Consider the following 22,985-nt stretch of genomic DNA (forward strand, 5'->3'; position numbering starts at 1 on the left):
CTCCTGTTGTTGATTTAATAATTGACACTCTTATGTATGACGTCAGTGATCACCTGAGGCTCTAGACATGAGCTTCCAAGGCTTTGAAAGCCTTTTAAGTCCACAATCTCCATCAGTATTTAGACAAGGCCATAAGCAAAGTGGAAGCTCTCACCTTCCTTCAGAAAAAGTACATCTTTCTTTGATGGCCCCTTCTTTCCACTGGGATCTCACTCACAGAGATCCTTCATGTAGAACATATTTTGCCACAGTGTCTTGGCTTTCCATGCCTGAAATGCTCTCATGGGCTTTTCAGCCAGACCAGAATGCCTTACAGGATGATTCTGAGGTCAGAGTGCTATTTAGAACAACTGTCATTCTATAAGTCTGCTGTGTGGACCGCTTCCCATGTTTGAACATTCTCTCCTTTTTAATTGTATTATTATTACCAGACATTTGATCTTATTTATATGATCTCTTTAACACTTAATCCTATCTAGACAATCAACTTAACACTTAATATGATCACTTTAATACTTAAGATGGCATTATTACCACCTAGCTTAATGGGATTTGGAGTCCAATGCATGTTTTTAGCTGTACACTTAGAAGTAAGCCCATAGGGCACCAGTTCTAGTCCTGATTGCTCCTCTTCCAGTCCATCTCTCTGCTGTGGCCTGGAAAAGCAGTGGAAGCTGGCCCAGGTGCTTGGGCCCCTGCAGCCGCATGGGAGACCAGGAAGAAACACCTGGCTCCTGGCTCTGGATTGGCGCAGCTCCATCCATTGCGGCCATTTGGGGAGTGAACCAACGGACCTTTCTCTCTGTCTCTCTCTCTCACACACACACTCTCTGTAATTCTACCTGTCAAATAAACAAATAAAAAATCTAAAATAAAAAATAAAAGTAAGCCCATAGGAATGTATGCAGAACTATACAGCTCCTCCCTCTTTTATTACCACTCTTATCTTTTACTGGGATCTGTTTTCAATTGACTCTATACACATATGATTAATTCTATGTTACGTAAAGAGTTCAACAAATGGTATTAAGAAGCAAAAAAACAAAAAACTGTTCCTTGACAGTCAAGACAGGGGCTATTCAAGTCATTGCTTCCTAAAGTGTCAATTTAACATCTACAGGTTTCCTTTTAGATGCTCTGTTAGTTATCACAGGGAAAACATATGGTATTTATCCTTTTGGGACTTGCTTATTTTACTAAGTATGATGTTTTCCAGAATCATTCATTTTGTTGCCAATGACTGGATTTCACTTTTTTTACCATTGTGTAGTATTCCATAGAGTACACATCCCATAATTTCTTTTTTTAAAGATATATTTATTTATTTGAAAGTTAGAGTTACACAGAGAAGGCAAGGCAGAGGGGGGGGGGTCTTCCATCCACTGGTTCACTCCCCAAATGGCCGCAACAGCCAGAGCTGCACCAATCCAAAGCCAGGAGCCGGGAGCTTCTTCCTGGTCTCTCACGTGGGTGCAGGGGTCCAAGGATCTGGGCCATCTTCTACTGCTTTCCCAGGTAATAGCAGAGAGCTGGATCAGAAGTGAAGCAGCAGGGTCTCGAACCAGTGCCCATATGGGATGCCGGCACTTCAGGGCAAGGCATTAACCCACTGCACCACAGCGCCGGCCCCTCCATAATTTCTTTATTTAGTCTGCAATTGACGGGAATTTAGGTTGATTCCATGTGTTAGCTGTTGTGAATTGAGCTTCAATAAAAATGAGGTGCAGATAACTCTTTTATTTGCTGATTTAATTTCCTTTGGGCAAGTGCCATGCATTGGAGAGAAGAATGTGTATGCTGTAATTGTAGAGTGGAAGACTCTGTAGATATCTGCTAGGTTTATTTGGTCTATAGCGTCAATCAACTCTGTTGTTTCCTTGTTAACTTTCTGTCTGGTTGATCTGTCCACTGCTGAAAGTGGGGTACTTAAGTCCCACATTACCACTGTATTTGAGTCTATATCTCCCTTTAAATCATTAATATTTCTTTTAGGTAGCCAGGTACCCTGTAATTAGATGCATATACGTTTATAATAATCACATTTTCCTCTTGAATTGATACTTTAATCATTGTATAGTGTCCTTCTTTGTCTCTTTTTACAGTTTTTGTGTTAAAGTCTATTTTATCTGATACTAGGATGGCTACACGAGCTCTTTTTTGGTTCCTGTTAGCATGGATTATCTTTTTCCATCCTTTCACTTTTAGTCTGTGTATATCTTTGTTGGTAAGATGTATTTCTTGTAGGCAGCAAATAGATGGGTTTTCTGTTTTAATCAATTCAGCCAGTCCCTATCTTTTAACTGGAGAGTTGAAACCATTTACATTCAGGGTGACTATTGTTAAGTACTGATTTAGCCCTACCATGTTTCTGTAAATAGTCCTAATTTTGTGTATTTTGGATTTCCTTTGTATCTTTACAGGGTCATTTTCTGCATTCATCTTCTTTAGTAGTGATGTCCCTGTTTCTGTGTGTTAGCACATCCTTGAGCATCTTTTTTAGGGTTGGGTGAGTAGTTACAAATTCTTTCAATTTCTGTTTGTTGTGGAAGATCTTTATTTCTCCTTCATTCACAAATGAGGGAATGCAGGGTATAGTATTCTGGATTGACAGGTTTTTTCTAAGACTTGTAATATATCTCACCATTCTCTCCCAGCCTGTAGGATTTTTGATGAGAAATCCACTGTGAGTCTAATGGAGTTTCTCTGACTATGACCAGGAATTTCTCTTGTGCACATTTTAGAATCTTTTCTTATGTTTTTCTGTAGAGAGTTTGACTACAATGTGTAGTGATGAAGATCTTGTCATGTCTATTGGGAGTTCTTCGTACTGCCTACACTTGAATGTCTCTTTCTTTCTCCAGATTGGGGAAGTTTTCTCTTATTATTTCTTTAAGAAGGCCTTCTAATCCTTTCTTTCCATGTCTTCTGGAACTCCTAGCATCTGTATATTGGGTCATTTGATAGTATCTTGTAGATCTCCAACCATGTTTTTTTAATTTTCTAATTTCTTTTTTTTTTTTTAGCCTGACTGTAATATTTGCAGAACTTTGTCTTCTAGTTCTGATATTCTATCTTCTGTCTCACCTATTCTGTTATTAAGGCTTTCCACAGTCTTTTTTATTTGATTCACTGAATTCTTCATTTCTAGTATTTCATTCTGATTTCTTTAACATTTCAACTTCTTGGTAGCACTTTTCATTTAGATCGCGAATTTGCTTCTGATTTTTCTAAGTATTCTGGCAATTAATTTTCTGAATTCCATTTCTGGCATGTCTTCAATCTCTTCATCTTCACCTTTTATTATTGAAAAGTTGTAGTGTTCCTTTGGGGGGCTCACAGCGTCTTCCTTATTCTTATTTAGGGTTTTTCCTGTTTTTGGCATTTGTGTATTTGCGGGGGGACAGAGTCTGGTTGCTTTTCTCTTTGTGGCTTTGTGATTGAGTGGGACGTCTACACTTTTAATTAGTTCCAAGAGTTCTGTGATTGACATGGCCTTGGAGCTCTGTTCAGTATTTCAGGGTAGAGGAGGTAGCCGATGTAAGGTCCCCATGGGGCTTTGTATCTTTCCTCTGGTTTTTTTTGTTGTTGTTGTTGTTAGAGGAGGTTGTTTACTTCCGTTAATGTGACCTGCCTTTTCCTCACAGTTGTGGGATGCCCCACTTTTAGTCTATGATGTGTTCAGGGTTATATTGACTTGCTTAACAAACTGCACCCCTAATCCTTGGAGATTTCCCTGTTATGATTTGCCTCACCTGTGGTGAAGTTTCCCTGTTATGAGCTGCTATGCATTTGTGTGTTAAAATAGAAGCATGCAGTCCTGCCTATTGGAGCCCAGCCCATTTCTCGATCGTAGTAGAGGCAGATATGAGCTACGGTGCATAGAGCCCTGCCTACTGGGGCCCAGCTTGCTTCCCAATGGTGGATAGAAGAGGCTCAAGTTTTTGAAATTCAGGGCTTCTCCTTGCTGTACAGCTTGCATGGTGAGGATTAAATTCTTCTGAAATGCTGTGGTCCTCATTCCTGGGTTGGGGGCTGTGGTAAGGTGGCCCCTGCAATTGATGGGCATGTGCACAGGAGCCAAAAGCAGGAGTATCCTGCTTACATTAGAAAATGTAAACAAACAATATGGCTTCTCCCATCTTGCTGCAGGTCCAGTTGGGGAAAGGGGTGGAGGGAGATGGGTAGGGGTGTGCCTGAACTCTCTGTTTAATCCTCTATACCTTCTCTTTTTTCCCATGTGGAATTTCACAAGCAGTTCGCCAAGCTCTCCCTCCCACTGCTATTTATAGCTCTGTGGACCCATGATTTCCCATCTAACCTGGTCTGCTGGGGCTGGTGCCAGCCTCCCTGGTCTGTGCCTCCCCTAATTTATTATTTTTCTTCTTAACATTTTGCCATATTCCTTCAAATGTAGAGATTACATATATACACATATATACTATTTTTCTTGAAACTAATAATATCACACTAAAGCATTCATGACAATGATCATAACATGGGGAAAGAAGAATACATTGCCACGTACATGGTATGACGCAGTGGAACAATATTTATAACTTTATATCAAATGATATGAAATATACATTATACTATCTATGTGTATTAACCATCACAAGTAAGAAAAAATATGTGAAATTTGCTTTCTGGGTCTGGCTTATTTCACTTAGCATAATCTCCAGTTCCATTCATTTTGTTGCAAATGTTAAGATTTCATTCTTTTTTAAGGTTGAGTAATAGTTCATCATGTATATACACCACATTTTATTTATCCAATAACCAAATGATGGACATCTAGGGAAGTATGGGTGGGAGGAGGGTGGGGTGGGAAGAATCACGATGTTCCTAAATTGGTATATATGAAATGCATGAAGTTTGTATACCTTAAATAAAAAGTTTCATGGTTTAAAAAAAAAAAAAAAGGAAAAAAAAAACCAGCCTGGTAGTAACACAAAAATAGACATGAGGATTTAACTCACTCTAGTTAGACTGGCTCTCATACAAAAACCAAAAAAACAACAAATGCTGCTGAGGATGTGGGAGGAAAGGTACCCTATTCCACTGTCGGTGGGAATGTGAACTGGTGCAGCCACTGTGGAAGACGGTATGATACACCTCAGAAATCTGATATAGACCTACCATTTTACCCAGCCATCCCACTACAGGGAATTTTCCCAAATGAAATAAAATCAGCATATGAAAGTGTTATCTGTACTCCCCCATGGTAATTGCAGCTCAATTCACAATAGCTAAGATATGGAATCAATCCAGATGTCCATCAGCCAGTGACTGGTAAAGAACATGTCACACACACACACACACACACACAAACTATGGGATACTACTCACCCATAAAAAAAAATGAAATCCTGTCTTTCACAACAAAATAGATGCCACTATAAACCATTATACATGATGAAATAAGCCATGTTTCACCTGATCTGTGGCAACCAATAGAATACAAAAAAGACATCATGTATAATCAACTGAATTGCACTCTGAGTAAAATTATTTCTGTGCATAAACTGTTGAGAAAAAAATGGCTTAAAGTGTAAATGAGGGGCCGGCACTGTGGCATAGAGGGTAAAGCCATTGCCTGCAGTGCCGGCACCCCATATGGGTGCCAGTTTGAGTGCCAGCTGCTCCACTTCTGATCCAGCTCTTTGCTATGACCAGGGAAAGCAGATGATGGCCTAAGTCCTTGAGCCCTTGCACCCATGTGGGAAGACTTGGAGGAAGCTCTTGGCTCCTGGCTTTGGATCAGCAGTTGTGTGGCCAACTGGGGAGTAAACCAGTGAATGGAAGACCTCTTTCTCTCTCTGCCTCTCCTTCTCTCTGTGTAACTCTGACTTTCAAATAAAATAAATAAATCTTTTTAAAAAAAGTGTAAATGAACTTAATTATCTCATAACAACACAGAAAATATTTAGATGTTTCAATGTCATTGGTTGTATTTCACTGAAAGAAATTATGAATAATTCACCAAAAAACTATATATGGGTGAAAAGGTCATTTACACATTCAATTATTGTTTATTGCAATTTTCTATATTCCTATTAAGCTAGGGTCTTTTTACTTGCTAAACTTCTTACTTGGTGAAATATTAAGCCTTTTTACTGTAATATAAATTTTAAAAAATTATCTCAAAAACAAAGAAAGGTAGAAGGAAGGAGGGAGGAGGGAAATATCATTATGTTCTTAGACTTGTATCTGCAAATCATATTGAATATTAAAAAGTAATTAAAATGAAAGATACTATCAATAAAGTAAAAAATAATCCTCATAAATAGCAAATATTTGCTAGTAATATATATGATAGGAATATCCAAAATATATAAAGAATTCCTACAACTCAACACAAAACAAAATCAACTTTCTCATTCAAAGCACTTAAATGGATATTTCTCAAAAGGAGATATACCAGGAATCAACAAGCAAACAAGCCTCAGGACCGGAACTGTGGCACAGTGGGTATGTCGCAATCTGCAGCACCAGCATCAAACATGGGCACCAGTTCAAGTTCCAATTGCTCCACTTAAAATCCAGCTCGTTGTTCATATGTCTAGGAAAGCAGAAGATGGCCCAAGTGCTTGGGCCCCTGCACCCACACTGGAGACCAAGATAGAACTCCTGGCTCTGTTGTGGCCATTTGGGGAGTGAACAACCAAATGGAAGATCTCTCCCCCTTTTTCAAATAAATAAATCTTTAAAAAATAAAATCTCAACATCACTATCCATGAGTGAAATGCAAATCAAAGCCACAGTAAGATGCTACCTAACATTAGGATGGTTAATAAAAAACTCACATGTGGTGGTGAGGTAGCAACTGGAACCCTGTACATTGTTGGTTGGAATATAAAATAGTGCCACTGCCATGGAAAACTGCATTGTGACTTCCCAAAAATAAATAAATAAATAAAAGAATTACTACTTCTGGGAATACATGAAGGGACATGGAGTGACCAACACTGTGAAACAGTGTGTTAAGCCATCACCCAAGACACCAGCATCGCATACAGATACTGGTTCGAGTCCCAGCTGCTCTGCTTCTGATCCAGTTCCCTGCAAATGTGCCTGGGAAAGCAGCAGCAAATGGCCCAAATACTCACGTGAGAGATCCAGGTGGAGTTCAAGGCTCCTCGTTTCAACTTGGCCAAGCCATGTGCTATTGCAGTCAATTGGGGAGTGAGCTAATAGAAAAAAGCTCTCCCTCCATCACTCTTTCAAATAAATCTTGGAAGAAAAAAAAAACACATTTGTAAGTGGTATGTGCAATTTAGTCCATTCCTAAAGAACTGGGGGTCCTGGAGATTAAACCCTGTCAGTGCAGTCTTTTTTTAAATTACTAACTGCAGAAAAATGGGTTTCCTTAAGATTTCTTAAGATTTTGAAACAAAAAGTAAGTCAGAAGGAGCCAAGGCATGACAGTATGGTGGATGCCTAATGGCTTCTCACTGAAACTTTTGCAGAATTCCACTCATTTAATAACAGAATAAGAACACTGTTGTGGATGACTGTCCTCTGGAAACTTTTCCAAGTTTTTGCTAAAGCTTTGGCTTTTTCAAAATTCTAATAAAGTAGATGTTACTGTAATTTGGCCCGCCAGAAAGCCAACAAATAAAACGCCCTAAGCATTCCAAAAAAGTGTTGTCATAACCTTTGCTCTTCCACCTTTTGGTAGCCATTGCCTTAACCGTACTTTGCCTACAGGATCATACTTATGTTTCACGTCCTGTTCCAATCCTTCAAAGAAATGCTTCAGGAACTTGATCCTGTTTAAAAGTTCCATTGAAGTACTTGCTCTCCTCTACTGATAAAAAGTGCAACAGTATTAGCATCTATTGAACTGAGAGTTTGGTCAACTTTTCAAGTCAGTATTGTATAAGCTGAACCAACTGACATGTATTAGGTGTTGACTATCTCTTCCACTGTTAATCACCAATCCTTTTCTTTTTTTAAAAAAGATTTATTTATTTATTTTAAAGTCGTAGTTACACAGAGAGAGGAGAGGCAGAGACAGAGAGAAGTCTTCCATCCGATGGTTCACTCCCCAATTGGCCACAACAGCCAGAGCTACGCCGATCCAAAGCCAGAAGCCAGGAGCTTCCTCTGGTCTCCCACACGGTGTAGGAGCCCAAGGACTTGGGCCATCCTCCACTGCTTTCCCAGGCCACAGCAGAGAACTGGATCAGAAGAGGAGTAGCCAGGACTAGAACTGGCACCCATATGGGATGCCAGCACTTCAGGCCAGGGCATTAACCTGCTGCGCCACAGCACCAGCCCCCACCAATCCTTTTATTATTTAATAAATATAAATTTACAAAGTACAACTTTTTAATTGTTGTGGCTTTTTCCCCCATAACCTCCCTCCCACCCACAACCATTCCATCTCCCACTCTCTCCCATCTCATTCTTCATCAAGATTCATTTTCAATTATCTTTATATACAGAAGATCAATTTAGTATATACTAACTAAAGATTTCAACAGACTGCAGCAACACAGCCACACAAAATAGAGTACTGTTCGAGTAGTAGTTTTACCGTTAATTCTCATAGTACATACAACACATTAAGGACAAAGATCCTACATGGGGAGCAGGTACAAGTGACTCCCGTTGTTGATTTAAGAATTGACACTCTTATTTATGACGTCAGTAATCACCCGAGGTTCTTGTCATGAGCTGCCAAGGCTATGGAAGCCTTTTGAGTTCACCAACTCTGATCTTATTTAGACAAGGCCATATCAAAGTGGAAGTTCCTTCCTCCCTTCAGAGAAAGATACCTCCTCCTTCTCCGATGAACCACTCTTTCTGCTGGGATCTAATTCATGGAGATCTTTCATTTAGGTTTGTGGGTTTTTTGTTTTGTTTTGTTTTTGTTTTTTGTTTGTTTTTGCCACAGTGTCTTGGCTTTCTAGGCCTGCAAAACTCTCATGGGCCTTTTAGCCAGATCTGAATGCCTTAAGGGCTGATTGAGGCTGCAGTGCTGTTTAGGGCATTTGCCATTCTATGAGTCTGCTATATATCCTGCTTCCCCTGTAGGATCATTCTCTCCTTTTTAATTCTATCATTCATTATTTGCAGATACTAATCTTATTTTTGTAATCTCTGACACTTAATCTTTTTGATCAATTATGCACTTAAACTTATTTTTTTTTTTTTTTTTTTTTTTTTGGACAGGCAGAGTGGACAGTGAGAGAGACAGAGAAAGGTCTTTTGCCGTTGGTTCACCCTCCAATGGCTGCCACAGCTGGTGCGCTGTGACCGGCGCACCGTGCTGATCCGATGGCAGGAGCCAGGTGCTTCTCCTGGTCTCCCATGGAGTACAGGGCCCAAGCACTTGGGCCATCCTCCACTGCCTTCCCTGGCCACAGCAGAGAGCTGGCCTGGAAGAGGGGCAACCGGGAAAGAATCCGGCACCCCAACCGGGACTAGAACCCGGTGTGCCGGCACTGCTAGGTGGAGGATTAGCCTACTGAGCCACGGTGCCAGCCAACTGATCACTTTAACAAGTAATATGGCATTGGTACATGCCACCTTGATGGAATTGAATTGGAATCCCCTGGCACATTTCTAGCTCTACCACTGGAGGTAAGTCGGAGTGAGAATGTGCCAAACCATATATCTCCTCCCTCTCTTATTCCCACTCTTGTATTTAACAGAGATCACTTTTCAGTTAATTTTAAATGCCTAAGAATAATTATGTATTAAAGTGTTCAACCAATGGTATTATACTAAAAGAAATAAAAAAGTAAGTTGTTCCTCGACAGTCAAGACAAGGGCTGATCAAGTCATTGTTTCTCATAGGTGTCCATTTCACTCCAACAGGTTGCCTTTTAGGTGCTCAATTAGTTGTCACCAATCAGGGAGAACATACATTTGTCCCTTTTGGACTGGCTTATTTCACTCAGCATGTTTTCCAAATTCCTCCATTTTGTTGCAAATGACCGGATTTCATTTTTTTTTTTTTTACTGCTGTACAGTATTCTATAGAGTATATATCCCATAATTTCTTTATCCAGTCATCTGTTGATGGGCATTTGGGTTGATTCCACATCTTAGCTATTGAGAACTGAGCTGCAATAAACATTGAGGTGCAGACATCTCTTTTTTTCCAGTTTAATTCCCTTCTCCACCAATCCTTTTCAATTAGGGCATGAACAAGATAAATTTTCTCCTCATAAATGGATGTGGATTATCTACTCCTGCAGATTTCATCTTCAGCTTCTTAAAACTAGCTATCCATTTGTAAACTGCTGACTTCTTTGGGACACTGCAACCATAAACTTTTAGTGAAGTATCATAGAATATGCCACTCTTTCACTTAAGCTACACCATAAATTTTATATTTGTTCTTGCTTCAGTTTTAGCAGAATTCATGCTGCTCTGATGGGGGCTCTTTTCAAACTAATGTCTTACCCTTCTTATTGCCTCAAACTGGATCCTGTTTAGATGCACTGTAACTACTTACTTTCATTTAAAAAAAAAAAAGTCAAAGGCCACAGCTCTTTCATAGTATCCATTTTCCAGACTTCCTGAAGATTCCCAACTTTTTTTGAAGGATTCAAATACATACTTCTGTAACAATGTTAACAGCATTATTCACAATATTCAAAAGATGGAAACTTAAATATCCAAATGAACAAAATGTGACCTATATATGTATGTACGTATTGCATGTGTGTACATGTGTAGCAATATTCAGTCTTAAACAGGAAGTTTTAAACAAGCTGCAACATGGATGAACCTTGAAGACATTACAGTGAAATGAACCATAGAGAAAAATTAAACTATTCCATCAGGAACTACAGTAGTTATATGAATAATGTCAGAAATAGGAATGGAAGGTGCCAGGTGCAGGGGGGAAGAAGTTATTTAGTGGGCACAGCTTCAGTTTAGCATTGTTGATAGAATCAGTCTCTTCACTTAGGTTACTGACAAATAACCAGGGAGTTGCTCAGAGAAAAAAAAAAAAAACCTCTATGTATGTGTGACAAATAAAGGAGACAGTAGGAAGTTGCAGTTCCCCCAAAGAAACTGCCTCCCTGAAGAGCCTGCCCAGATGTTCACAGCCAGAGTCAGGGAAGTGTCCAGGATACAGGAAGGGGGCAGGAAAGCCCTGACTCTTCCTGCCAGTAACAAATAAACAAGGTACAAAGGAACATTCTGTTCAAGCAATATATACTTTCATATACTTTATATTCAAAAATCTAACTCCAACTAGTGCCTTGCAGCTCTCCTCCCCTTGCCTGTGCTGGTCTGGCACTAAGTACAGTGCTGCAAAGTTGCCTTCCTTTTCTCTGAAAAACAAGCTCAAGCAAGAAACTGAGATGGATGGTGGTGATGGTCCCATAGCGATATAAATATTATTTCACTGAAACATACTTATTTTAAGATTTATTTGAAAGAGCAACAGGAGAGGAGAGAGTTCTCCCATTCACTGGTTCACTTCCCGAAATGGCCTCAACAGCCCGGGCTGGTCCAGGTCAAAGTCAGGAGTCCTACCTCCATCCAGATCTCCCACATGGGTGGCAGGGGCCCAAGTACTTGAACCATCTTCCACTGCTTTCCCAGGCTTATCAGCAGGGAGCTGGATTGGAAGCAGAGCAGCCAGGACTCAATCCAACATGGCATACCATCATCATAAACAATGGCTTATCCCACTGCACCACAATGCCAGCCCTCAAAGCATAAACTCAAAATGATAAATTGTATATTTTACAACTGAAAAAGGTATATGAATTACAAAGAAGTAAAATTATTTTTATTCAGAGATGACATATTCATGGATGTAGAAAATGCAGCTACCAGAATAAATAACTGAATTTGGTAAGGGGACAAGATACAAGATCAATTATACAAAAATCAAATGTATGTCTATATAATATAGCAAACAAATTAACACGTTTTAAATACTTTCATAACGTAAAAAAAAAAAAAATGGGATGGGCACTTAGCCTAGTGCTTAAGACACATGCCACGATCTGCAATGCTAGCATCCCATAAGCACTGGTTCAAGTCCAGGCTGTTCCACTTCTGATCCAGCTCCCTGCTTGCATGTGGGAAAGCAGTAGCAAGACAGCCCAAGTACTTGGGCCTCTGCCACCCACATGGGAAACCTGGATGAAGCTCCTGGCTGCAGCCTGGCCTTGCAGCCATTTAGGGAGTGAAACAGCAGATGGAAAATATATCTCCCACACCCTGCCCAACTCTGCCTTTCAAATAAATAAATCTTTTTAAAAGGGGGGGGGGGTGGAAAGAAGAGAGGGGAAGGGAGGAAGGAAATAGAGAGAGAGAGAGAGAGAGAGAGGGATAAAGAAAGAGAAAGGAAGGAAGGGAGGGAGGGAGAGAGAGGGAGGGGAGCTCCACAGTAGTCCTGAATTTGTACACCTGGGTTTGACATGAGGCTCCAGCTTCTGACCCCAATTTCCTAATGCAGAGCCTGGGAGGGCAGCAATAACAGCTCAAGTGATTGGGTCTGACATCTAGGTGGGAAACCTGCACTGAGTTCCTGGCTTCTGGCTTCGTGGGTATTTGGAGAGTGAAACCATGAATGGGAGTTTTTCTTTCTAACTCTGAACAATTCTTTTTTAATTTTTAATGTTCTACCAAGGGATAAATTTAACCAAACACATGCAAGAAGTACTCTCAAAATGCAACACTTTGATGAGAAAACAAAAATATAGAGAATTAAACCATGCTTGTGATAATGAAGACTCAATATTGTTTAAACACCAATTCTCCTCAAATTGATCAACAAGTCAGTCCCAATTAACGTATTATAGTCCTTCATGTGAAATGTAAAATAATAAGGTTTCTACAACACAGGAGAATATCTTCAAAAACTCAGTGTAGAAAAAACATTCAGAACACAATCATTAAGAAAAAAATGAGCAGCCAGCATTGTGGCACAGCAAGTTCGGATGCCAGCTTCCCAAATCTGACAGCTGGTTCAAGTCTTGACTGTTCTGTTCCTAATCCAATTCATCGGTAATGTGCCTGGGAAAGCAGTAACAGCCCAATTAATAGGCCCCCAGATACCGACATGGGTGACCCAGTGGAGTTCCTGGCTCCTGTCTTCAAGCCTGGTCCAGCACCAGTGGTTGCAGCCATCTGGGGAAGTGAACCATCAGATGGAAGATCTCTGTCTCTCCCTGTCACTCTACACATAAATCTTAAAAAGAAAAGAAAAATGAAAATACTGAAAACACAAACTGAGCTACATTAAAATTAAGGGTTTTTGTCTTTTGTTTTTTGAGATGGAGACATAGCTCCCATCCACTGGTTCACTCTCAAATGCCTACAACAGCTAGGGCTAAGTCAAACCAGTGCCAGGAGCAGGCAACTCTACCTAGATCTACCACATGGGTGGTAAGGACCCTACCACTTGAGACATTACCTGCTGCCTCTCAAGATGAGCATTAGCAGGAAGCTGGAATCAGAGGCAAAGCTGGGACTCAAACCCAGCAGTCTGATATGGGATCTAATCATGGTTTAATCACTAGCTCAAACACCCAGCCCAGCCACTGTCAATCAAATAAAAAAGCAAGACAGAGTGGGAAAAATAGAGATTTAAACACAACATTTGTAAATAACAACTCACTTCCATTCAAAGAATTCTTAGGATTCTGCAAACAGATGACCCAAAGGAAAAAAAACATACAAACACCTTGAATACACTTCACAAAAACAGATATACAAGAAGTCATCAAAGGAAATGTAAATTGTAGTCTCAACCAGATACCACTAAACACTCATCAAGATAACTAAATTTTTCTTTAATTGGCATTATCTAGGGTCAACAAGGTATGGAAACCAAAGTCTTATACATTATAGGCTGGAATATAAACAGTATAATCACTTTGGAAAACATTTTCTCAACAACTAAAGTTGAATAAAGGCATACTTATGACCCATCCATTTCAATAAAACAGCAAAATGGGTACATGCAAAATGTGTTAGTTTAGCAGACCTACTAACAAAGCACAGTAATCTGGGTGGATTAAAACAAGTTTATTGTCAAAGTTCTGGAGGCAGGAAGTTCAAAATCAAGGTGCTGGCAAAGCCGTATCTCCTCTGAAACCTGCAGAATTCTTCCTCGCTTCTTCTTAGAATCTGATTTGCTGGGAAGACAGCATTCCCTGGCTTGTAGATGTATCACTTGAACTGTCCATCTTCACATGGTAGCCTCCCTTGTCTCTTCACATGACTTTCTTTTTATAAACACCTCAGTAATATCAGAGACCCACCCTACTCCATCATGGCCTCACTCTAACTAGTAGCATCCACAATAGGCCTATTTCCAATTAAAGTTACACTGTGAAGTACTGGAGATTTGTAGGATTAGGATTTCTATATACTTTGGGTTGGGATGGGAATCAATTCAGCCAGCAACACACACCAAAACACACATACGATATTCACAAAATTGGAATATTCATAATATGTCCTATAACAAGTTCATAAAAGTTGCAAAAGCAATTTTAGTAGTCATCAAAACCACAAACGATCCAAATGTCAATCACCATTAAAAGTCACAATGTTCTTTTTGTGAAGATTTATTTATTTATTTGAAAGGCAGAGTTACATAGAGAAAGGGAGAGACAGAAAGAGGTCTTCCATCTGCTGGTTCACTTCCCAAATGGCTGCAACACCCAGGTCTGGGCCAGGCCGAAGCCAGGAGCCTGAAACTCCATCTGGATCTCCCACATCAGGGAAGGGGCCCAAGCAACTGGGCCATCTTCTGCTGCTTTCCGAGGCACATTACAGGGAGCTGGATCAGAAGAGCAGCCAGAACTCAATCAGCACCCATATGGGATGTTGGTATTGCAGGTTGAGGCTTAACCCACTGTGCCACAACACAGGCCCCAAAAGTTGTAATGTTTGTATAATGCAATACAGCACAGATATTTTCAGTTGTTAAATAAAACTGTAAAGACAAGTGATTACCATAAAACTGAGGACAAAAGTGACTTCAGATTAGAAGGACAAGTACTGTATTTAGGAGGGGTATGAAGGAGCCTCTAAAGTACGGACAACATTCAATTCCTTTTTTTTTTTTTTTAAGGTCCATATGGTATAATTCATTCTATTTACTTATTTTTTTGAAAGGCAGAGAGACAAAGACAAAGACAAACCCACAGAGATCTTCCATCCACTGGTTCATTTCCCAAATGCCTGCAACAGCCAGGAGCCAAGAATCCAATCCAAGCTTCCCAAGGTACACATTAACAGGATGCTAGAATCTGAAGCAGAGACTCAACTAAAATCCAAGCACTCTAGTATGGGACACAGGCATCCCAAGTAGGATCTTAACCACTGTGCACCTCCCCCCTTTTATTACATTTTCATTTTATTTGAAAGAGACATAGAAAGACCTTCCATCTACTAGTTCACTCCCCAAATGCCTGCAACAGAGAGGGCTGGGTCAAGACAAAGCCAGGAGCACAGAACTCATCCTGGATCTCCCATGTGGGTGGCAGGGATCCAACTACTTGACCCATCATCTACTGCATTCCATGGTACATAATAGCAGGAAACTGGAATCAAAAGAAACCAGGACTCAAACCCAGGTACTCCTGTATGGGATGCAGGTATCCTAAGTGGCGTCTTCACTGCTGTGCTATACACCTGGCCTAATGCTCAATTTCTTAATCCTCATAGTGAGTTACATGGGTACAATTTTTACCCAATTACCTTTTATACTTTTATGTATTTTACAATAATTTAGCTGAAAGGAAAGGAGCTTTGACAGAAAAAAAGGAAAAAGAGTTGGGAAAATACTTGTAAGTATGACAAACAAGGAGTTAATATTTTTCACACTGAAATAACTAAAAAATTAGCAAATTACAAAAGTTTATATAATATGCTACCTTCTTTGTAAGAAAAGGAAATAAGAAAATATATGCTCATTTGTGCAAAAAGAAATACAGTGAAGGTGGGGCCAATGCTGTGGTGTTAACGGGTAAACCGCTATATGCAGTGCCGGCATCCCATATGGGCGCCAGTTTGAGACCCAGCAGCTCCACTTCTAATCCAGCTCTCTGCTATGGCCTGGGAAAGCAGTGGAAGATGGCCCAAGTCCTTGGGCCCCTGCACACATGTGGGAGACCCAGAGGAAGCTCCTGGCTCCTAGCCCCGGATCAGCACAGCTCCAGCCGTTGCAGCAAACTGGGGAGTGAACCAGTGGATAGAAGACCTCTCTCTGTCTCTCCTTTCTCTGTGTAACTCTGACTTTCAAATAAATAAGTATATCTTAAAAAAAAAAAAATACAGTAAAGGTAAACTAGAGACTAATTAGGTTAGGTATCCTGAAAAAATAAGTGGCAATGAGGCGGAAAGCAAAAAAGCAAAGATATGGGGAGGAAGAGGTATTAAACTTAAAATCTCTTTTGGACAGTTCTGACATTGAAAATCATGTTAATATTTCACACATCCCAAAACATGAAAAGGAAACCATATGAATGGAATTTCAAACAAAAACAAATGAAATGAACCTTCTAATAAACTAACAACCACCTTGACAAGGGGAAAAAAAATTAACCCAAATAACTTTTTAATACAGTACTGAACTATGTCTTTAGGCTAAAGACCAAAAGAACTCTAAGCAAATACTAAACTCTAATTAAAAGATTCTTTTCTACAGAGGCATAGTTCAGAAATTCTAAAATTACATTTTACTTAGGATTAAGCAAATAAGTAAACATACTGTGCATAAAGGGAACCTGAACTCTCATCAACTTGCAAAAGTTACCAATACAGAAAAGAAGAGTGAACTCAAATTATAAATAGCAGAGTGAATTGATGCTTGTTAACAGTCACACAGATGTGTATAGAAATATAACATGTTCATTTATACACACAGAAGTATGTGTATATCTGCTAGGATCTAGAAGCAACAACATCTCAGTAGCAATGAGCGTACCCAAAACAGAGACCTTGGTCTCCAAATGCTATTCTCCACTAAAATCAAGAAGGATCCTTAGAGAAATGGCTGGCTCCAGGGTTATGACAAATCTTGAATATCTTACTGTGCTAAAGCACAAAGAAAACATTCAGTAAATGATGGGGTCATATCCAAAGGACACAGGAATCAGGTAGGAGCTCCCATCGGCCCAATTTTTGACAATTTGAGCATCAATGCAAATAATGATAGTACAGAAATGTGATCCATTGAATAACACATAAAACAAGAATCTAGGAGTACACAGTGATATAGACAAGTATTTATATTACCAAAGCCAACAAACATCAAAAAAAAAAAAAAAAAAAAAAAATACTGGAGGAACCAGTACTGTGGCATAGAGGGTTAAAGAGAAAGCAAATGCCTGTGATGCCAGCATCCCTTAAGGGTGCCAATTCACAGTTCAGCTGCTCCACTTAGATCCAGCTCCCTGCTAACAGCCTGGGAAAGCAGAAGATAGCCCAAGTCCTTGGGCCCCTGAACCCATGTGGGAGACCCAGAAGAAGCTTCTGGCTCCTGGCTTTGGCCTGGCACAGACCCGGCTGCTGCGGCCACCTGGAAAGTGATGGAAGATCTCTATCTGCCTCTTCTTCTCCCTCTCTTTTACTCTTTCAAATAAATAAATCTTTAAAAAAAAAAAAAAAAAGAAGAATGGAATTAGAGACTCACTATTTGGGAACATCACAATAATGACTGAGGACTGAGGCAAGATCTACCAATGGAAAACTAGTGGGCAAAAGTTCGAGGAATAGCAAGATATATTTATCAGAATGTTTTTAACTTACAAAAGGAAAAGTAACTTTACAATGGAGCAACCTGACAGACTACCTTAACAAAGTGATCACCATTAAATTAACATCACCAGAAAATGAGGAAAATGGATAGCAGGTGCCCCCCAGAGTATCTTTCCTGTGGTATTACCAAGAAAAGTCCGTGAGTTAAGAATTTAAAATATTAAACAAACTAAAATTGAGAGACATTTAACAACATAATTAGTCTGAACTCTTAAATATTACTGTTATGAAAAATAAAGATTAACGAATTGTTCCAGATTAAAGAAGACTAACAACTAAAGATACAGAAAACCTGAATTGAGTGCATAATTTTCTTTTGTAAACATTACTGTCACCATTGGCAAAAGTATATGAGAGAATAAACAGCAAATGACAGCAAGTCTTAGAGGGAGACAGAAGGAAACTAAAGGAGAAAATACGATAAACATTAATATATGAGAAGTTGGGGTAAAAGGGACATAGAAATTCTTTGTAATAGCCTTACAACTTTTCTGCATACCTAAAATTATATCCAAAAAGTTAAAACAAAAATCTCACACAATACATATAAAAATGCACAGAAAATCAAATATTACATAAAACAAAAAAGATAAGAAACTGGTCAGCCTCTTTAAACAACGTAACATTATGTTGTACTGCTACTTAATCAGCACTAAAAACATAAATGACAATACTCAGTGGTATTCACATTCCAGGACTGAGTGGCCCATTAGTCTGGCAGCTAACAAAGACGGAGGCTGGCAATGACAGAGCACGTGCAGAGGCGTCATCACAAGGAGAGCCAGGGAAGGAGCTGGATTCTCCATTCCCAGGTGTCTGTTTATGGCAGGGGACCCACCTCAGCAACTTAATCCAATCTAATCATGCCCCAAGGCCCCGCCTTCAGCAATCACAACTGGATAAAGTCTCTACCCTCAACCCATGAATGTTTAACATTAAGCCATCAACATGAAAGCTTAAGGACCAAGTCCCTAACAGAAGGGTCTTCAGAGAACACCCGAACTGTAGCAACCTTTTTTATGCTTTGCCATTTGACTGGTAACTTGTGCAACCCTTCTGAGAGCAACTTAGCATATGGACTAAGAACAATAAAAACATACAGATTATGACCACTGGAATTCTATGCTTAACCAAATCAATACCAAATATTGAAAAGGTTATTACACACAAATGTAACAGCTACAATCTGCTTTTAAATAATGCAAATAGGGAAAAACTCAAATATAACACAGGAAAAAGTTTTTTTAAGATTTATTTATTTATTTATTTTAAAGTCAGAGTTACACAGAGAGAGGAGAGGCAGAGAGAGACAGGGAGAGAGGAAGAGAGACAGAGAGGTCTTCCATCCTCTGGTTCACTCCCCAGTTTGCTGCAACAGCTGGAGCTGTACCAATTCGAAGCCAGGAGCCAGGAGCCAGGAGCTTCTTCAGGTCTCCCATGCAGGTGCAGAGGCCCAAGGACTTGGGCCATCTTCTACTGCTTTCCCAGGCCATAGCAGAGAGCTGGATCGGAAGTGGAGCAGCCAGGTCTCGAACCAGTGCCCATATGGGATGCAGGCATTGCAGGCAGTGGCTCTACCCACTGCGCCACAGCGCCAGCCCAGGAAAAGTTTTTAAAATTTGAGATATAATCACCTATAGGAATTATTTATTCACTAAAATACATAACCCATAAAAAACTAACATAGGGAAATTCTTACAATATATATAGCAATGAAATAAAATTTTATGAACAAACTAATTTAAAATGAAGGTTTAAAAAGTATTCACACACTGAAAAATATGCCTAAAAGAAGAGTCACAGGGCCAGCGCTGTGGCACAGCAGGTTAAAGCCCTAGCCTGCAGTGTCGACATCCCATTTGGGCACCGGTTTGAGTCCCAGCTGCTCCACTTCCAATCCAGCTCTCTGCTATGGGCTAGGAAGGCAATGGAAGATGGCCCAGGTCCTTGGGCCCCTTTACCTATATGGAAGACCCAGAAGAGGCTCCTGACTCCTGTCTTTAGATCAGCTCAGCTCTGGCTGTTTCAGTCATTTGGAGAGTGAACCAGTGGAATGGAAGCTCTCTTCCCCCCCACCCACCCCCCACCCCTCTCTCTGGCTTTACCTCTCTGTTACTGTCTTTCAAATAAATAAAATAATTCTTAAAAATAAATAAATAAATCTCCTAAAAAAAAAGAACAGAAAAGTCCCAACACTTTTAAGGTATTTATAGTAGGGTGACGTAGATAAAGTTTTCCACCTATCTTCCAAACTGTATCTGTTTTTCTTTTAACACTAAAGAATATCCAACTTATAATAAAGGAAATATGATTAGTTACTACTTGTAAAATTAATCCATGGTATCTTCAAAGTGTATTGGGAAAAACTTAAAATCAATAAAGGAAAAATATCATGATAAGCATTATATATACAAATACCTTTATTTTGTCTTAAGGGAAAAATATATTCACACAGAAAGCAAAATGAGAATATACTCTTTCTTAAACAAGTCCGTTCCAGATAAATGACAGGGTTGTAAAAGGACCTTAAAGCTCAAAGCCTTCCACAGTACTGAGGTATAACAGATAAGGAGTCTTGCAAACTTCTATTGTCCAATACTCACTGAAGTCTCATTCGTTTCTCAGGGGGGCCTTTAGTGCTCACTGTCTGTTGGACATTCTTTGTAGTCTCCTTCTCCTCAGATTTTACAGTTTCTGGTACAGGTTCTGCCTCTTTCTTTGACTGATCCACTAGACAACAAAAGCAGAATTTTTTTTTGGAGGGAGGGTAGAAGAATGAGATAAATTTAGAGAAAGGTTTATATGAATGGTTTACTCTTTCAAAATTATTTTAAACTGCTTATCTCAAGTTCTAACTTTAGCTGTTTCTTCAGACAGATGTAAGAATCCAGTTATAAATCTAACAACCTGTTAATGTACAAAAATTTCTGATACTGGGGGAAAAAAGACATATGGCATTTAAATTAGACATTATTTATAAACAAGATACCCAATTATTCTATCCCATTAACAACACCTGTTTTCCATGATGAACTATTTTTTTTTCATACTGAGATCTGAACTAAAAACAATCTACTTAACACTTACTTTTCACTCAAATTCAGCTATTAAAAATCAGTATCACAATCATAATATATCCCTTGTTGGCAATTCAGTGAATCTCAAAGGTTAAGAGTGCCTAACTACAATGAGACAATCTAAAAGGAAAGTGACCATAGCTCATCTCCCAGGAATAGCTGTTACTGAGATAAACAGGTTAATTAGTCTTATTTCAATAGATTAATATCAGATGAACCATACCTGGGACAGGCTTTTCTCCAGACTTTTGCTATAATTTTTTAAAAGTAGAGGAAAATGGGAGAAGAAAAAGGCAACAGGTTAGATCAGAAAAATTTTTTTTACTTCATAATTTATTAAAATAATACGTTACCCAAATTACATTATATATGACTTTAAAAACTACAACTCATGTCCACAAAAAATTTTTTTCATTTTCCAATTAGCCTTCATTCCAGAAAAGATGCAAACCTAAAACTAGAACAGTCAACCATAAAAATCTTTGAACATCCAACAAAGACCTCTATCTCTGAACAAAGGCTACAGTGCTTTACACAGAGTAGCTACATAGAATCGAATGGAAGGAAAAACTGGAACTTTACAAGACCCCAGAGGCTTCTCAGCTTAGGGGACGTGAATTTTAAGAGAACAACATTTTGAACCCTCCAACTTTTCAAGATGGTAGGTATAAAAAAATAAGGAGGAAGAAAGATATTTTCTTATGAGCATAAAAGGAAAAACTGACAGGGGCATCAGAGGTCAGAAATAAGGTCAAGGCCTGCACTCTGTACAGCAATTTCCTTGACTGGACCTTGTCACCTCACTTGTTCATCACCCAAGTTAAAAGCTTTAAAATACCCGCTTCCCCCTTCCCAAGGCTTACAACCTAACACCTACTCTCAATCCATGATCCTCTGCCTCCCAGGTTTAAAAACAAGATGCCAATACCATGGACTTTCTTTCAACCTACCTTCAAATTTATTATACCTTTACATACATAAAGACAATGCACACACACACATATATTTATATATATGCATGTATACATATATATGCATTTTAATTTTTTAAAATTTACTTATTTATTTGGGAGACAGACAGAGCTCCTATCCACTGGTTTATTCCCCAAATGCAGGTGACCACTGTGGCTGGACCAAGCCTGAAGCCAAGAGCTGGAAATTCAGTTCAGGTCTTCTTGTGGGTGGCAGGAACCAATTACTTGAGCCATCACCACTATCTCCCCAGGTCGGTGTTTGCAGGAAGCTCAGGTCAAGAGCCAAAGCCAGAAACTGAACCTAGGTTCATGCCAATGTGGGATGTGAGATCTGGATACATTAGGCTAAATGCCCACTCCTCAATACATTTTTTTTAAGATTTACTTTATTTATTTGAAAGGCAGAGTTAGAGAGAGGGAGAGGGAAAGACAAAGAGAAAGCGAGGTCTTCCATCCGCTGGTTCACTCCCCAAATGGCTGCAGTGACGGGGCTGGGCCAGGCTGAAGACAGGAGCCCAAGGACTTGGGCCACCCTTCCCTGGCTTTCCCAGGCACATTAACAGGGAGCTGGATTGGAAGTGTAGCACCCAGAACTTGAACCATAAACCATAAGGGATGCCGGCACTGCAGGTGGCAGCTTAACTCACTACACCACAGCACAGGCTCCTCCCCTTATACAATTAAAATACTCATAGAGCTCCATGTCACTTCAGAAGAAAGAAGTTAATTCCTTCATTTCTAGAGTTAAGGACTCCCATCTGTTTGCTGAATTTCTTTCAGAATTTAGATGCCCAAGCTAAGCTTTCTTACCTATTCCCATGAATAAAGACTTCAAAATTATCTCCTATTAGACGTTCCAGATTCATGCTGCCAATGCCTAAGGACACTTAAGACCAGAACTGAGCTCCATACTATTATTCACTGTGCAGAAGAGGGTAACACAGAAACTCCAAGGCTCTTTTCCTCAGAAAAGCCTACTTGCAAGGCTGGCCCTTGGCTCTTACCTAGGAACTTGAATTTTGGGAAGGTTCCCACAATTCCCTGATAACAGTGGCTCACTGTGCCTAGACTATCTAATGAACATGGTTTACGATGAATGTTTGCTTCCCTTCAGGGACTGTACAATTTTAGTATATATTAAAAGGTACCTATATGACAAATCCCCCTTCCTCAAAAAAAC

General features: G+C 39.6%; 1 protein-coding gene across 8 annotated transcripts in view; it reads right to left on the reverse strand.

The window, feature by feature from the left end:
• Positions 1-22,985, reverse strand: part of MED6 (mediator complex subunit 6) — a 50,531-nt gene that overhangs the window by 14,532 nt on the left and 13,014 nt on the right. For 2 of the 8 annotated variants that reach the window (XM_070065167.1, XM_051826316.2), the window contains exons 7-9: positions 21,055-21,082; positions 20,358-20,484; positions 13,755-15,242 (exon numbers count right to left, since the gene is read on the reverse strand). In XM_070065167.1, coding sequence (XP_069921268.1) covers positions 15,236-15,242; positions 20,358-20,484; positions 21,055-21,082 — 162 coding nt within the window. In that variant the 3' untranslated portion in view covers positions 13,755-15,235. Of the gene's footprint in view, positions 1-7,106; positions 7,231-13,754; positions 15,243-20,156; positions 20,485-21,054; positions 21,083-22,985 lie in introns of those variants that run through there. The other 6 variants (XR_011384893.1, XM_051826313.2, XM_008248541.4 and 3 more) reach the window with 4 other exon arrangements.

This window comes from Oryctolagus cuniculus, chromosome 20 (assembly GCF_964237555.1).
Source record: "Oryctolagus cuniculus chromosome 20, mOryCun1.1, whole genome shotgun sequence".
In the NCBI taxonomy this organism is placed as follows: Eukaryota; Metazoa; Chordata; class Mammalia; order Lagomorpha; family Leporidae; genus Oryctolagus; species Oryctolagus cuniculus.